The sequence below is a fragment of the Oncorhynchus masou genome, chromosome 22 (assembly GCF_036934945.1).
Source record: "Oncorhynchus masou masou isolate Uvic2021 chromosome 22, UVic_Omas_1.1, whole genome shotgun sequence".
NCBI lineage: Eukaryota > Metazoa > Chordata > Actinopteri > Salmoniformes > Salmonidae > Oncorhynchus > Oncorhynchus masou.
Genome location: NC_088233.1, coordinates 9,404,816 through 9,422,892, shown reverse-complemented (window position 1 = coordinate 9,422,892; position 18,077 = coordinate 9,404,816). Strand labels below are relative to the sequence as shown.

The window sequence follows — 18,077 nt, the reverse complement described above, 5'->3', positions numbered from 1 at the left end:
GGAGATTGGAGAACCTTCCAGAATGACAACCATCTCTGCAGCACTCCACCAATCAGGCCTTTATGGTAGTGACTAGACGGAAGCCAATCCTCAGTAAAAGGAACATGACAGCCTGCTTGGAGTTTGCCAAAAGGCACCTAAAGACTCTAAGACCATGAGAAACAAGTTTCTCTGGTCTGATGAAACCAAGGTTGAACTCTTTGGCCTGAATGCCAAGCGTCACGTCTGGAGGAAATCTGGCACCCCTACGGTGAAGTACGGGGGTGGCAGCATCATGCTGTGGGGATGTTTTTCAGCGCCAAGGACTGGGAGTCAGGATATAGGGAAAGATGAACGGAGCAAAGTACAGAGAGATCCTTGATGAAAACCTGCTCCAGAGTGCTCAGGACCTCAGAGGCGAAGGTTCACCTTCCAACAGGACAAAGACCCTAAGCACACAGCCAAGACAGCACAGGAGTGGCTTCGGGCAAAGTCTCTGAATGTCCTTGAGTGGCCCAGCCAGAGCCCCAATTTGAAACCGATCAAACATCTCTGAAGAAACCTGAAAATAGCTGTGCAGAGACCCTCCCCATCCAACCTAAGGAACACAGCCAAGACAACGCAGGAGGGCTCTGAATGTCCTTGAGTGGCCCAAAGGTGATTCAACAAAGTACTGATTAGAGGGTCTGAATACTTATGTAAATGTGATATTTCAGTTTTTTATTTTTCATACATTTGAAACATTTTCTAAAAACCTGTTTTTGTTTTGTCATTGTGGGATATTGTGTGTAGATTGATGAGGGAAAAAAATACAATTTAATCAATTTTAGTATAAGGCTGTAACTCGCACATTGACTCGGTGCCGGTACCCCCTGTTTATAACCTCCACATTGACTCTGTACCGTAATACCCTGTACATAGCCTCCACATTGACTCGTTGCCGGTACCCCCTGTTTATAGCCTCCACATTGACTCGGTGCCGTAATACCCTGTATATAACCTTCACATTGACTCTGTACTGTAATACCATGTATATAACCTCCACATTGACTCGGTGCCGGTACCCCCTGTATATAGCCTCCACATTGACTCTGTACCGTAATACCCTGTACCGTAATACCCTGTATATAACCTCCACATTTTTCGGTGCCGGTACCCCCTGTTTATAACATCCACATTAACTCGGTACCGTAACACCCTGTATATAACCTCCACATTGACTCTGTACCGTAACACCCTGTACATAGCCTCCACATTGACTCGTTGCCGGTACCCCCTGTTTATAGCCTCCACATTGACTCGGTGCCGGTACCCCCTGTATATAGCCTCCACATTGACTCTGTACCGTAATACCCTGTATATAGCCTCCACATTGACTCTGTACCGTAATACCCTGTATATAGCCTCCACATTGATTCGGTACCGTAATACCCTGTATATAACCTCCACATTGACTCTGTACCGTAACACCCTGTATATAGCCTCCACATTGTCTCTGTACCGTAACACCCTGTATATAACCTCCACATTGACTCGGTGCCGGTACACCCTGTATATAGCCTGCACATTGACTCTGTACCGTAACACCCTGTATATAACCTCCACATTGACTCGGTACCGTAATACCCTGTATATAGCCTCCACATTGACTCGTTGCCGGTACCCCCTGTATATAACCTCCACATTGACTCGGTACCGAAATACCCTGTATATAGCCTCCACATTGACTCGTTGCCGGTACCCCCTGTATATAACCTCCACATTGACTCTGTACCGTAATACCCTGCATATAACCTCCACATTGACTCGGTGCCGGTACCCCCTGTATATAACCTCCACATTGACTCGGTGCCGGTACCCCCTGTATATAACCTCCACATTGACTCGGTGCCGGTACCTCCTGTATATAACCTCCACATTGACTCGGTACCGTAATACCCTGTATATAGCCTCCACACTGACTCTGTACCGGTACCCCCTGTATATAGCCTCCACATTGACTCGGTACCGTAATACCCTGTATATAACCTCCACATTGACTCGGTGCCGGTACCCCCTGTATATAACCTCCACATTGACTCGGTGCCGGTACCCCCTGTTTATAGCCTCCATATTGACTCGGTGCCGGTACCCCCTGTATATAGCCTCCACATTGACTCGGTGCCGGTACCCCCTGTTTATAGCCTCCACATTGACTCTGTACCATAATACCCTGTATATAACCTCCACATTGACTCGGTACCGTAATACCCTGTATATAACCTCCACATTGACTCGGTGCCGGTACCCCCTGTATGTAGCCTCCACATTGACTCTGTACCGTAATACCCTGTATATAACTTCCACATTGACTCGGTACCGTAATACCCTGTATATAACCTCCACATTGACTCGGTGCCTGTACACCCTGTTTATAGCCTCCACATTGACTCTGTACCGTAATACCCTGTATATAACCTCCACATTGACTCGGTGCCGGTACCCCCTGTTTATAACCTCCACATTGACTCGGTACCGTAATACCCTGAATATAACCTCCACATTGACTCTGTACCGTAACACCCTGTATATAGCCTCCACATTGACTCTGTACTGTAACACCCTGTATATAACCTCCACATTGACTCGGTACCGGTACACCCTGTATATAGCCTCCACATTGACTCGGTGCCGGTACCCCCTGTATATAACCTCCACATTGACTCTGTACCGTAATACCCCGTATATAACCTCCATTATGACTCGGTACCGTAATACCCTGTATATAACGTTCACATTGACTCGGTGCCGGTACCCCCTGTATATAGCCTCCACATTGACTCGGTGCCGGTACCCCTTGTATATAACCTCCACATTGACTCGGTGCAGTAATACCCTGTATATAACCTTCACATTGACTCGGTGCCGGTAGCCTAGTGGTTAGAGCGTTGGACTAGTACCCGGAAGGTTGTGAGTTCAAACCCCCGAGCTGACAAGGTACAAATCTGTCGTTCTGCCCCTGAACAGGCAGTTAACCCACTGTTCCCAGGCCGTCATTGAAAATAAGAATGTGTTCTTAACTGACTTGCCTGGTTAGATAAAGGTAAAATTAAAAATAACCTCCACATTGACTCGGTGCCGTAATACCCTGTATATAACCTTCACATTGACTCGGTGCCGGTACCCCCTGTATATAGCCTCCACATTGACTCTGTACCGTAATACCATGCATATAACCTCCACATTGACTCGGTGCCGGTACCCCCTGTTTATAGCCTCCACATTGACCCTGTACAGTAATACCCTGTATATAACCTCCACATTGACTCGGTGCCTGTACACCCTGTTTATAGCCTCCACATTGACTCTGTACCGTAATACCCTGTATATAACCTCCACATTGACTCGGTGCCGGTACCCCCTGTTTATAACCTCCACATTGACTCGGTACCGTAATACCCTGAATATAACCTCCACATTGACTCTGTACCGTAATACCCTGTATATAACCTCCACATTGACTCGGTGCCGGTACCCCCTGTTTATAGCCTCCACATTGACTCGGTACCGTAATACCCTGTATATAACCTCCACATTGACTCGGTGCCGGTACCCCCTGTTTATAGCCTCGTATTTTATTGTTTTCTTTTTCTTTTTTACTTTGGTTTGTTCAGTAAGTATTTTCTTAACCAACAATTCAGTTCAGAAAATAGAGTTAAGGGCTTGTAAGTCAGCATTTTACGGTAAGGTCTACCTGTTGTGTTTGGCGCATGTGACAAATCAAATGTAATTTGATTTGTGTCATGCAAAGTTAGCTTTTTTGCAACCCGCGGAAACAACTTTGAAGATGACCAGCACAACATGTAAAATCCTCAAAGTTGATGCAAGAAAGCCGCGTTGCTCTGTCAATCAATCAAATGTATTTATAAAGCCCTTTTTACATCAGCCAATGTCACAAAGTGCTACAAAGAAACCCAGCCTAAAACCCCAAACAGCAAGCAATGCAGATGTAGAAGCACGGTGGCTAGGAAAAACTCCCTAGAAAGGCAGGAACCTAGGAAGAAACATAGAGAGGAACCAGGCTCTGAGGGATGGCCAGTCCTCTTCTGGCTGTGCCGGGTGGAGATTATAACAGAACATGGCCAAGATGTTCAAATGTTCATAGATGACCAGCTGGGTCAGATAATAATAATCACAGTGGTTGTCGAGGGTGCAACAAGTCAGCACCTCAGGAGTAAATGTCAGTTGGCTTTTCATAGCCGATCATTCAGAGTTAGAGACAGCAGGTGAAGTAGAGAGAGAGAGTCAAAAACAGCAGGTCCGGGACAACAGAGCTCAATGCTTATTATGGGATGTATTAGGTTACGAAATCCAACCTTTTGGGGTATACTGTTAGTGAAATGTTAGCGAAACACCCCAATGAAATATTCAGAACATGAATAATCATATTTGTCTTGGTAAAATTGATTTTATAACACAAGGAAGTGAAAGCTCATTTTCACGCACTCTGACAGAGTGGGGGCGGACACCCTATAATGTAGAATTTAAGTAGGCTTTACATAGGCTTCATTTAGTCTCTATAAGATATACTTTGTTTAAAATGTGGCCATGTAACATGATTAGATAATCTTATATGCTGTATACTGAGAATTCCCCCCTGCGGAGGGCACTACAGGACGTTTTTTTGTGTTGTCTATGTTTGGCTCAGCTGAGCCTGGCTCTCCACATGTGAGAAGATATCAATCAGTGTACAGGTCCTTGTCACAGCCAATCAGCTGGTGCCCACTTGCCCCACACTCTGTATATGAGCTGATCATGCACCCTCTGATGACTAAGGACATCTCGCTGATCCTGCGCTTGCTAGCCAGGCCCTATGCATTCTCTTCCATCCCTATTTAACTAGGCAAGTCAGTTAAGAACAAATTATTATTTATAATGACGGTCGACCCCGGCCAAACCCGGATGATGCTGGGCCAATTGTGCGCCGCCCTATGGGACTCCCAATCACGGCCGGACGTGATGCAGCCTGGATTCGAACCAGGGACTGCAGTGATGCCTCTTGCACTGAGATGCAGTGCCTTATACTGTAAAACCAGTCAAATAAGAGGGTATTTCCACATTTCCACACATTCTCTATATGATATTCTGTTCTGAAAGCTTTCAGTCAAAACTGCCAGGATAAATACACCTGGATTAAGCTGCCCAATTAAATCAATTTAGTGGAAAGGCTTGTTAGTTTGAATAGAACCCTCCAGCCTCGTTAAAGGCTGTTAAGGTAATCAGGTGGAATAGTTTCATAGTCTCACCAATTAGAAAGTTGTTGCAGTAGTTAATTAGAAAACATGGCAACACTAATGTGATACTATAGCTCCGATAATTTGTTTTGATTTGGATAATCTCCGTGTAACAAGCGTTGTGATCAGAAGATGTGCCAAAGACATAACAAGGCAAGATAAGGCAATATCAAATAGATTAAGTTTTCTGTCCAAATAAGGAGTAGGCTTTCCCTTGGTATTCTACTTTTAAGTTAGCCGATGGCACTAACATAGAGCATCCATATTGTTGTGTAATTAATGATCTGGTCCCTAGGTTGTGTGGCTACCCTCCGTTCTATGATGAAAATGACTCCAAGCTCTTTGAGCAGATCCTCAAGGCCGACTATGAGTTTGATGCACCTTATTGGGATGACATATCTGACTCAGGTGAGTTGTGTGTGTGTGTGTGTGTGTGTGTGTGTGTGTGTGTGTGTGTGTGTGTGTGTGTGTGTGTGTGTGTGTGTGTGTGTGTGTGTGTGTGTGTGTGTGTGTGTGTGCCTGGTCGTATATATATGGGTCTTTCTATAAACTAGGGAACCAGTGAGTATTTCCTACACAGGACAACTGGTTACAGCTGCTGACGAGTCATTGATAATAATCTGCCATGTCATTACGTTAAAATATGAGGGGGGGGGGGTTGTCAATGCTATATTCAATACAATTCACTAGTTGATTTAAAACCATTTTAACTCTTTATCATGGTGGGTGTCTAGAATGTTTTGTCCAAAATCTTGTGACATAAAACATACCTTTTCTTATTTAACTCGGCAAGTCGGTTAAGAAGAAATTCTTATTTTCAATGACGGCCTAGGAACAGCGGGTTAACTGCCTGTTCAGGGGCAGAATGACAGATTTGTACCTTGTCAGCTTGGGGGTTTGAGCTTGCAACCTTCCGGTTACTAGTCCAACACTTTAACCACTAGGCTACACTGCAACCCCTTGCATTAAGGGCAGTGTAAGTTATCGTTATATAATATTTTAAGCATTAATCAGTTAAATTAGACATTGAACTTCAATCCTGTAAGAATCCTGGATCCAGCTGTTGGACAGTTTTTTTTTTATAGCAACCTGGACTTAGAGACAGACGTAACATAGTAAAAGAAAACCTGGGACACTTAAATTAGTATGATATGTTACTTTTCATATGGTATTTATTCACTTGTGGATGTCCATCATCCATTTCCTATGATATGTTATGAATTTCAATTTGAATGATATGTTACGAATTCTAGGTGGTTCTATATATGTGGTTAGGTGGCTAATGCTAATGTTAGCTGGGTGGCTAACATTAGCTAGGCTAGGGGTTAAGGTTAGGGCTAAGGTTAGGGTTACTAGTTGAGTTAAAGGGTTAGGGGAATGGTTAGCTAACATGCTAAGTAGTTGCAAAGTAGCTAAAAAGTAGTATGTAGTTGCTAATTAGCTAAAGTTGTCCACTATGACTTATATAACCATATATTTAAAAAAAATAAAGGTAAAAAATTTTTTTTTAACATATCATACTAACATCAGTGTACTGGATTAATATTTACTATTTTTTAAATATTTTTTTTACCTTAATTTAACTAGGCAAGTCAGTTAAGAACAAATTCTTATTTTCAATGACGGCCTAGGAACAGTGGGCTAATGGCCTTGTTCAGGGGTAGAACTGATTTTTACAGGCCCAACGCTCTAACCACTAGGTTACCTGCCGCCCACATACAGTGCCTTGCGAAAGTATTCGGCCCCCTTGAACTTTGCGACCTTTTGCCACATTTCAGGCTTCAAACATAAAGATATAAAACTGTATTTTTTGGTGAAGAATCAACAACAAGTGGGACACAATCATAAAGTGGAACGACATTTATTGGATATTTCAAACTTTTTTAACAAATTAAAAACTGAAAAATTGGGCGTGCACAGGACAGGAAGACCCAGAGTTACCTCTGCTGCAGAGGATAAGTTCATTAGAGTTAACTGGCTCTCATGAGGACCGCCACAGGACAGGAAGACCCAGAGTTACCTTTGCTGCAGAGCACAAGTTCATTAGAGTTAACTGGCTCTCATGAGGACCTGCCACAGGAAAGGAAGACCCAGAGTTACCTATGCTGCAGAGGATAAGTTCATTAGAGTTAACTGGCTCTCATGAGGACCTGCCACAGGAAAGGAAGACCCAGAGTTACCTATGCTGCAGAGGATAAGTTCATTAGAGTTAACTGGCTCTCATGAGGACCTGCCACAGGACAGGAAGACCCAGAGTTACCTCTGCTGCAGAGGACACGTTCATTAGAGTTACCAGCCTCAGAAATTACAGCCCAAATATATGCTTCACAGAGTTGAAGTAACAGACACATCTCAACATCAACTGTTCAGATTAGACTGTGTGAATCAGGCCTTCATGGACAAATTGCTGCAAAGAAACAACTACTGAAGGACACCATTAAGAAGAAAATACTTGCTTGGGCCAAGAAACACGAGCAATGGACATTAGACCGGTGGAAATTTGTCCTTTGGTCTGGAGTCGAAATTTGATATTTTTGGATCCAACAGCCTTGTAACACCGTGAGACGCGGTGAGACGCGGTGTGGGTGAATGGATGATCTTCGCATGTGTGTTTTCCACTGTAAAGCATGGAGGAGGAGGGGTTATGGTGTGGGGTTGATTTGCTGGTGACACTGTCTGTGATTTATTTAGAATTCAAGGCTCACTTAACCAGCATGGCTACCACAGCATTCTGCAGCAATAAGCCATCTCATCTGGTTTGGGCTTAGCGGGACTATCATTTGATTTTCAATAGGACAATGGCCCAACACACCTCCAGGCTGTGTAAGGGCTATTTAACAAGAAGGAGAGTGATGGAGTGCTGCATCAGATGACCTGGCCTCCACAATCCCGATCTCCACCAAATTGAGATGGTTTGGGATGAGTCGGACTGCAGTGTGAAGGAAAAGCGGCCAACAAGTGCTCAGCATATGTGGGAACTCCTTCAAGACTGTTGGAAAAGCATTCCAGGTGAAGCTGGTTGAGAGAAGGCCAAGAGTGTCCAACGCTGTCATCAAGGCAAAGGATGGCTTTTTTGAAGCATCTCAAATATAAAATACATTTTGATTTGTTAAACACTTTTTTAGTTACTCCATAATTCCATGTGTTATTGCATAGTTTTGATGACTTCACAATTATTCTACAATGTAAAAAATAGTAAAAAATAAAGTAAAATGTTTATGTTGTTTATGTTTATGGGACATAGGAGTGCCAACAAAAAAGCTTGTCAAAGGTAATGAATGTTTTATATTTTATTTCTGCGTTTTGTGTAGCGCCGGCTACGCAAATCATTTTGTTTACGTCCCCTTCGTGTATTTCGGGGGGTTGCATGCTATCAGTTAATAGCTTCTCATGCTTTCGCCGAAAAGCATTTTAAAAATCTGACATATTGGCTAGATTCACAATGAGTGTAGCTTTAATTGAGTACCCTGCATGTGTGTTTTAATGAAAGTTTGAGTTTTATCGAGTACTATTACTTGTCACTCTGAAATTTCCCCTGATGTTGATCCCTGTACAGGGACAGCAGCCATAAAAAGGATGTATAGTCCTATGTTGTTGTATAGGTGGAGTTATGGCGATTTGCATATATTCACTTTTGTTCCTCGTGGAACTGTATAAACGTTTTTATTTTTGTTGTTTCAAACCATTTCTTTTTATCCCAATGCCCAATTATTTATAGAAAGACCCAAATGTATAGTATGTGTTTGTGTGCGTGTGAGTGTACCCAATTGTTTGTTTGTAATGCTATCTTGAATGGATGGAACATGGTGATATTGTGTGTCTTCCTCTGTTCCACAAACAGCCAAACAGTTCATCAGCTCTCTGATGGAAAAGGATCCAGAGAAGAGATTCACCTGTGACCAGGCTCTAGCCCACCCCTGGTGAATGTCTATCTACCACCACACCATAATATACCACACCATACTATACCACACCATACTATACCACACCACACCCCACCACACCATACTATACCACACCATACTATACCACACCCCACCACACCATACTATAACACACCATACTATACCAAACCACACCATACTATACCACACCATACTATACCACACCACACCATACCCCACCATACCATACTATACCACACCATACTGTACCACACCACACCCCACCACACCATACTATAACACACCATACTATACCACACCATACTATACCATACCACACCACACCCCACCACACCATACTATACCACACCACACCATACCCCACCATACCATACTATACTACACCATACTATACCACACCATACCATACTATACCACACCATACTATACTATACTATACCACACCATACTATACCACACCACACCATACCCCACCATACCATAATATACTACACCATACTATACCACACCATACTATACTATACTATACCATACTATACTACACCATACTATACCACACCATACTATACCACACCATACTATACCACACCACACCATACCCCACCATACCATACTATACTATACCACACTATACCACACCATACCATACCACACCATACCATACCACACCATACTATACCATACCACACCATAATATACCACACCATACTATACCACACCATACTATACCACATCATACTATACCATACCACACCACACCCCACCACACCATACTATACCACACCACACCATACCCCACCATACCATACTATACTACACCATACTATACCACACCATACCATACTATACCACACCATTCTATACCACACCATACTATACCACACCATACTATACCACACCATACTATACTATACCACACCATACCATACTATACCACACTATACTATACCATACCATACTATACCACACCATACTATACCACACCATAATATACCACACCATAATATACCACACCATACCATACTATACCACACCATACTATACCACACCACACCATACTATACCACACCATAATATACCATACCATAATATACCACACCATAATATACCACACCATACCATACTATACCACACCATACTATACCACACCATACTATACCACACCATACTATACCACACCATACTATACCATACCACACTATACTATACTATACCATACCATACTATACCACACCATACTATACCATACTATACCACACCATACTATACCACACCATACTATACCATACTACACCATACTATACCACACCATACTATACCACACCATACTATACCACACCATACTATACCATACCACACTATACTATACTATACCATACCATACTATACCACACTATACTATACCACACCATACTATACCATACTATACCACACCATACTATACCACACCATACTATACCATACCACACTATACTATACCACACCATACTATACCATACTATACCACACCATACTATACCACACCATACTATACTATACCACACCATACTATACCATACTATACCACACCATACTATACCACACCATACCATACCACACCATACTATACCACACCATACTATACCACACCACACCATACTATACCACACCATACCATACTATACCACACCATACTATACCACACCATACCATACTATACCACACCATACTATACCACACCACACCATACTATACCACACCATACTATACCACACCATACCATACTATACCACACCATACCATACCACATCCCACCATACTGTCGTGCCGGTGTATTAGTTAATGTGACAACTGTTGCTCATCGAATGATTAAAGGTTTCTAATTGCGTGATTAACTGAATCAAGCAATTATTAACTCATTAACCTGGGGCACCATGGGAAAACTAGTTTTTATTGAGTTTCTATTTCCCAAACTAACTCAAAGAATATCGATTTTACAACAGCCGCTAATTAATCAGTTTCCTCGACAGTCTCGTTCTGAACGTCGCATAATCCGTGAATCTGCACGGACCCGGGTCTCACCAATGAGTTCCACACCAATCTGCATGGACCCGGGTCTCACCAATGAGTTCCACACCAATCTGCATGGACCCGGGTCTCACCAATGAGTTCCACACCAATCTGCATGGATCCGGGTCTCACCAATGAGTTCCACACCAATCTGCATGGACCCGGGTCTCACCAATGAGTTCCACACCAATCTGCACGGACCCGGGTCTCACCAATGAGTTCCACACCAATCTGCACGGACCCGGGTCTCACCAATGAGTTCCACACCAATCTGCATGGACCCGGGTCTCACCAATGAGTTCCACACCAATCTGCATGGACCCGGGTCTCACCAATGAGTTCCACACCAATCTGCATGCACCCGGGTCTCACCAATGAGTTCCACACCAATCTGCATGGACCCGGGTCTCACCAATGAGTTCCACACCAATCTGCATGGACCCGGGTCTCACCAATGAGTTCCACACCAATCTGCACGGACCCGGGTCTCACCAATGAGTTCCACACCAATCTGCATGGACCCGGGTCTCACCAATGAGTTCCACACCAATCTGCACGGACCCGGGTCTCACCAATGAGTTCCACACCAATCTGCATGGATCTGGGTCTCACCAATGAGTTCCACACCAATCTTAGTGGAATATTTTTTTACTAGAAAGCTAAAATGATGATAAAAGATACACATACACAAAACCACATTCTAGGCTATTGATTAGAACTTAGTATAACGGGCCAACACACTATGGCGCGTGTTACCCACAATGGGGATTTAAAAGAGAGAAAAAGAGAAAGTACAAGAGAGAAATATACATTGGGGTGAATTTGTCAGCTATGCTTATTCTAACCCTAGCCTTGCCCCAAACTGCCGCTCTTATGGGTCAGAATATAATGATGTAATTAAGTGGGGAAGCTCTCCGTGGGTTCTCCACGTGGACGGTTCAGGCTGCTCAATGACACGCAACTCTCTGGTTGTCCTCACGATGTCAGTGTCCTTTTGGCTTAGGAGTCTATTCCCTCGCCCTTGCTCTGCAAGGGCTCTTCTGAGGACAGACAGCTCTGTAGCTCAGAGCTCACAGCGTAGGAATGAAACAGTGTAGATACCACGATTCGATGGGGAGTGGAGGCTAGGTGGTTCGACTTGAATTCACCCGCTTCGACACAGCTACTCATCCGTAGCTTGGGTGGAAAAATATTTCTTTGTCTTCAAACTTGTTTTGGGTTCGTTGACTTTTTAGACCTCAGCTGCAGCTTGGGTCACTTAGTCTGATCTGTTCATTCTTCACTCACAGGTTTTATATCCTCGGGTCAGAAGTGGGCGTAACCGCCTTTAGGGTAATTCTCTGGGCGTACCAAGTTAAGAGGCAAGGTCTATATTCGACTCAAATCCAATTTTAGACAACTAACTTCACATTTCATCTTTACCAAAACATTCTCTTTGATTTGGACATTTTCCACACAACGTACAATGTATGAACTTCAAACATATACTAGGAAAACTCTTAACGTTACAATGTTTTCGTAATAACGACATCTATTAACCTTTAATAACAAAACAAAAATGACATACATTTTCATATTCCATCTATCGTCATGACCACCATTGTGGCTGGCGGAAACCATTGTTCCAAAGTCCCTTTATTTCATGTTTAATGTTCTGAGGGTGGTTCTCCATATTGAGGGGACACAGGAATGTTGTGTGGCCTAAGATTTACCAGGGGTGTGAGGGGTCATAAAACCCCCACATCTTCAGACCCCTAGATCTCTCCTCCTCTGTTGGGGTTGAGAGATAATCTGTAGGGTTGTGGTCTCCTGTAACCTGACCTGATCAGGACAGTCTTGACAATACTATACCACATCACACCATACCCCACCATACCATACCACAACCCACCCCACCACAACCCACCCCACCACAACCCACCCAACCACAACCCACCCCACCACAACCCACCACACCACACCCCACCACACAATACCATACCATACCCCACCACACCACACCACTCCATACCACATCACACCACACCATACTACACCACTCCATACCCCACCATACCACATCACACGCCACCACACCATACCCACCATACCACACCACACAATACCATATCACACCATACCATACCATACCACACCACACCATACCCCACCACACCACACCATACCATATCACACCATACCATACCATACCACACCACACCATACCATATCACACCATACCATACCACACCACTCCATACCCCACCACACCATACCATATCACACCATACCATACCATACCATACCCCACCACACCATACCCCATCATACCCCACCACACAATACCATACCACACCCCATCACACCATACCATACCCCATCATACCACACCACACCATATCAACCAGGCTCTAGCCCACCCCTGGTGAGTGAAGGTAGAGTCTGTTTAGTGATGAGGCCTCCACCGTGTCTGTTCCACCTTACAGATCTGAAGTCTGGGTAGGTAGAGTCTGTTTAGTGAGGAAGCCTCCAACATATCTCTTTCACCTGCACACAGCAGAGGGTTAGGAACAATGGGAAGGGCTAGGGAATGGATTGGGACAACACAATCAGAGAGAACCACTCGCCGTGCCGAAAGCTGACATAAATATGACACAGATAGTGGATGTCTGAATGATGCAGTGCTCCATGTCTTCCTTCCTGCCTCCCTCCTAAAATATCTGCTCCACTGGTCTGAGAAGTGGGGGAGAGAAAGAAGCAGAGAGAGAGGGGGGAGATATAGAGAGATGGTAAGAAGGAGAGAGGCAGAGAAAGAGAAAAAGAGGGAGGGAGGGAGGGAGGGAGGGAGGGAGGGCAAGAGAGAGGGAGACAAAGCTGCTGAATAAATGGGTGCCAATTAGCAGGCTGCGTCCTGAAGGATGCTTGGAGAATGCAGAGGCAGTGGCTACGTTCCAAAAGGCACCCTATTACCTGTAAAGGCCCTATGGATCCTGGTCAAAGTAGTACACTATATAAGGAATAGGGTGCCATTTGGGATGCAGCCCTAATCAACCATTATCATGTCTCTCCCTGGCCCGGGCCAGACCTAATGCTACTGTCTGGGGTTTGGGAATCTATTCAATGTTCATCAAGTGGTGGGGCTGCCATTTAGCTGTACAACGAATCCCTGATTCCAGCTTTAATGACAGAGACAATATGTGGGTGGTTGGCGAATGGAGAATAGGGATAGGACTTTTAGGCATCTAATCATTGGCCTGTTACGTCTTGGCCCTGTTACGTCTTGGCCCTGTTATGTCTTGGCCCAGTTACGCCTTGGCCCTGTTACGCCTTGGCCCTGTTACGCCTTGGCCCTGTTACGCCTTGGCCCTGTTACGTCTTGGCCCTGTTACGTCTTGGCCCTGTTACGCCTTGGCCCTGTTACGCCTTGGCCCTGTTACGTCTTGGCCCTGTTACGCCTTACTGTTACGCCTTGGCCCTGTTACGTCTTGGCCCTGTTACGCCTTGGCCCTGTTACGTCTTGGCCCTGTTATGTCTTGGCCCTGTTACGTCTTGGCCCTGTTTAGTCTTGGCCCTGTTACGTCTTGGCCCTGTTACGTCTTGGCCCTGTTACGCCTTGGCCCTGTTACGTCTTGGCCCTGTTACGTCTTGGCCCTGTTACGTCTTGGCCCTGTTACGTCTTGGCCCTGTTACGTCTTGGCCCTGTTACGTCTTGGCCCTGTTACGTCTTGGCCCTGTTACGCCTTGGCCCTGTTACGTCTTGGCCCTGTTACGTCTTGGCCCTGTTACGCCTTGGCCCTGTTACGTCTTGGCCCTGTTTAGTCTTGGCCCTGTTTAGTCTTGGCCCTGTTTAGTCTTGGCCCTGTTACATCTTGGCCCTGTTACGCCTTGCTGTTACATCTTGGCCCTGTTATGCCTTGCTGTTACATCTTGGCCCTGTTACGCCTTGCTGTTGTGTCTTGGCCCTGTTATGCCTTGCTGTTACGCCTTGGCCCTGTTACGTCTTGGCCCTGTTATGCCTTGTTGTTGTGTCTTGGCCCAGTTACGTCTTGGCCTTGTTACGTCTTGCTGTTACGTCTTTGGCAGGTGGTTTGATAGCGTTTAAATAGACTCACAATGGTTTTGTTGTGACGGGTGTGTTGTAACAGGTGTGTTGTGACAGGTGTGTTGTGACAGGTGTGTTGTAACAGGTGTGTATTATAGAATGTGAGACATCCAGTAGCTCAGAGCTGGTGCTTGATAGATATCCAGGCCAGGAACTGACCACTAACTGTGTCAAAAGAAAACATTCATCTACTTGTCCTTTATGGTGTGTCTTTGTATCTCAGGATTGCTGGGGACACGGCTCTCTGCAAGAACATCCATGAATCAGTCAGTCGGCAGATGAGGAAAAACTTTGCCAAAAGCAAATGGAGGGTAGGTTCTCTTCGTACAATGATTGTTTTTTGTGTATGTTTACTGTATTTGTCAACCTCCTCTATTTGCATATGCCAACCCTCTCTCTCTCTCTCCCTCCCTTCCCCCCTCCCTCCCTCCCTGCCTCCCCTCCCTCCCTGCCTCGCCTCCCTCCCTGCCTCCTCTCCCTCCCTTCCCCAACTCCCTACCTGCCCCCTCTCTCTCTCCCTCCCTGCCTGCCTCCCCTCCCTCCCTGCCTCGCCTCCCTCCCTGCCTCCTCTCCCTCCCTTCCCCAACTCCCTACCTGCCCCCTCTCTCTCTCTCCCTCCCTGCCTCCTCTCCCTTCCTTCCCCCTCTCGCCCCCCCTCCCTCCCTCCCTCCCTGCCTCCCCTCCCTCCCTGCCTCCCCTCCCTCCCTGCCTCGCCTCCCTCCCTGCCTCCTCTCCCTCCCTTCCCCAACTCCCTACCTGCCGCCTCTCTCTCTCTCCCTCCCTGCCTCCTCTCCCTTCCTTCCCCCTCTCCCTCCCTTCCCCCTCTCCCTCTCTTCCCCCTCTCCCTCCTTGCCTCCTCTCCCTCCCTGCCTCCTCTCCCTCCCTTCTCCAACTCCCTCCCTGCCACCCCTCCCTCCCTGCCTCCCCTGCCTCCCTGCCTCCCCTCTCTTCCTGCCTCCTCTCCCTCCCTTCCCCAACTCCCTCCCTGCCACCCCCTCCCTCCCTGCCTCCTCTCTCTCTCACCCTCCCTGCCTCCTCTCCCTCCCTTCCCCCTCTCCCTCCCTGCCTCCTCTCTCTCTCTCTCCCTCCCTACCTCCTCTCCCTGCCTCCTCTCCCTCCCTGCCACCCCTCCCTCCCTCCCTGCCTCCTCTCTCTCTCTCCTTCCCTGCCTCCTCTCCCTCCCTTCCCCAACTCCTCTCCCTCCCTGCCCTCCTCTCCCTCCCTGCCCTCCTCTCCCTCCCTGCCTCCTCTCCCTCTCTTCCTCCTCTCTCTCCCTGCCTCCTCTCCCTCCCTGCCTCCTCTCTCTCTCTCTCCCTCCCTGCCTCCTCTCCCTCCCTGCCTCCTCTCTCTCTCTCCCTCCCTGCCTCCTCTCCCTCCCTGCCTCCTCTCCCTCCCTGCCTCCTCTATCTCTCCGTCTCCTCCACAGCAAGCGTTTAACGCCACAGCAGTGATCCGTCATATGAGGCGTCTCCAGTTAGGCAGTAGTCTGGGCAGCAGCTTTGGAAGCAGTATGAGTGTGGACCAACCAGGACAGAATTCTATGCCAGCCAAGAGCATGTCTGTAGACTGTGCCTCCCTCTCACGCAGAGACGGTTAGTGAGTGACTCCTTTACGTTATGATGTGGGGAGCAGGCCGTGTCCAGTTGGCTATGTTGGGGTCTATTAAAGGATTTTTGTTCCGTCATTGATTGGTTTCCACTAATACTTTAGTGATTGTGCTCGTCTAGTTATTGAGGTTATCGTCTCTGCTTCTCCCCTCAGGTCCTCTACAACCTCTGTCCACTCTGCCTCCTCTGCCATCCTCCCCTGCAGCCTGCAGCGCCCCCGTTAGCATCGGAGTGGAACCACATGTAGAACCAGAGGCGGTGGCACCAGAGGCAGTGGTGGAGGTGCCCCGGCCACGCCCCTCCACGGTCACCACCATCCACACGGGGACTAAATGACATCAGGTTCCACGCGAGGTCAGCTGGGAGACCACAGAGCTTTGAGTCGGGATTCCATGATTACAATTCCGCCCCTCAGAATTCCACAATTCGTCTCTGTTCGTCTGCCCACCCCGCCCATTCTCAGCTGCTGGGATTGAGAACTTGAGGAGCTGTTCAAGGCTCCATTTACCATGGATCAGCTCTCACCGCAGCCCCAGTGCAGCACTCTGATGCCCGTACCCTCCACAGGAGGTGTATGCAGTGATGTGAAATACAATGAGGAGAACTGATGGGATTTCCTATTCTGTCTAATGTATCTGTTCTACTCCGTACGTTCCTATCTGAAACACTCTGCCTGCTAACGGGCCACAGGGCTGGTGGAGGAGAAGTAGAGGACCACTGACTGTCTCGCTCTGTCCTCCTGACCAGAGGGTGACCAGCGGAGTCAGTCTCCCAGTGCTTGAATCGGGTCGGTACGGAGTCAACCTCAAATGTTCACCTCCTTATTGAATATTCACTCTAAACATTGTATAATATCAGCCAGTAGTTTAGAAAGTAGTGCCCCCCCCCCAGGCGCATTTGTTATTGTTTTTGTTTTTGTTTTGAGGAAATTAGCTGTTGTTTTGAAGTAATGTCTTTGTTGTCCTAATATCGCAGTTTCACCGCTATGGATCGCAGCTTCAAGATCCTATTCCATTTCTTTAAAATATGGTACTGGTCTGGTACTGGTATGGTACTGGTATGGTACTGGTATGGTACTGGTATGGTACTGGTATGGTACTGTAAATATGGTACCTGTAATATGAAAATGACCACCTGAAATCTTTTTCATAGCACTGCCATGTTGTAAGACTGTCCACCGAGA

At 46.3% G+C, this 18,077-nt stretch overlaps 1 protein-coding gene across 2 annotated transcripts in view; it reads left to right on the top strand.

Moving 5' to 3' along the window:
* Positions 1 to 18,077, top strand: part of LOC135508975 (calcium/calmodulin-dependent protein kinase type 1D-like) — a 64,707-nt gene that overhangs the window by 44,905 nt on the left and 1,725 nt on the right. For both annotated transcript variants that reach the window (XM_064929230.1, XM_064929229.1), the window contains 5 exons: positions 5,548 to 5,660; positions 9,094 to 9,172; positions 15,511 to 15,598; positions 16,714 to 16,879; positions 17,049 to 18,077. The exon at positions 17,049 to 18,077 is cut by the window's right edge and continues 1,725 nt beyond it. In XM_064929230.1, the coding sequence (XP_064785302.1) occupies positions 5,548 to 5,660; positions 9,094 to 9,172; positions 15,511 to 15,598; positions 16,714 to 16,879; positions 17,049 to 17,230 (628 nt within the window). In that variant the 3' untranslated portion in view covers positions 17,231 to 18,077. The remainder of the gene's footprint in view (positions 1 to 5,547; positions 5,661 to 9,093; positions 9,173 to 15,510; positions 15,599 to 16,713; positions 16,880 to 17,048) is intronic.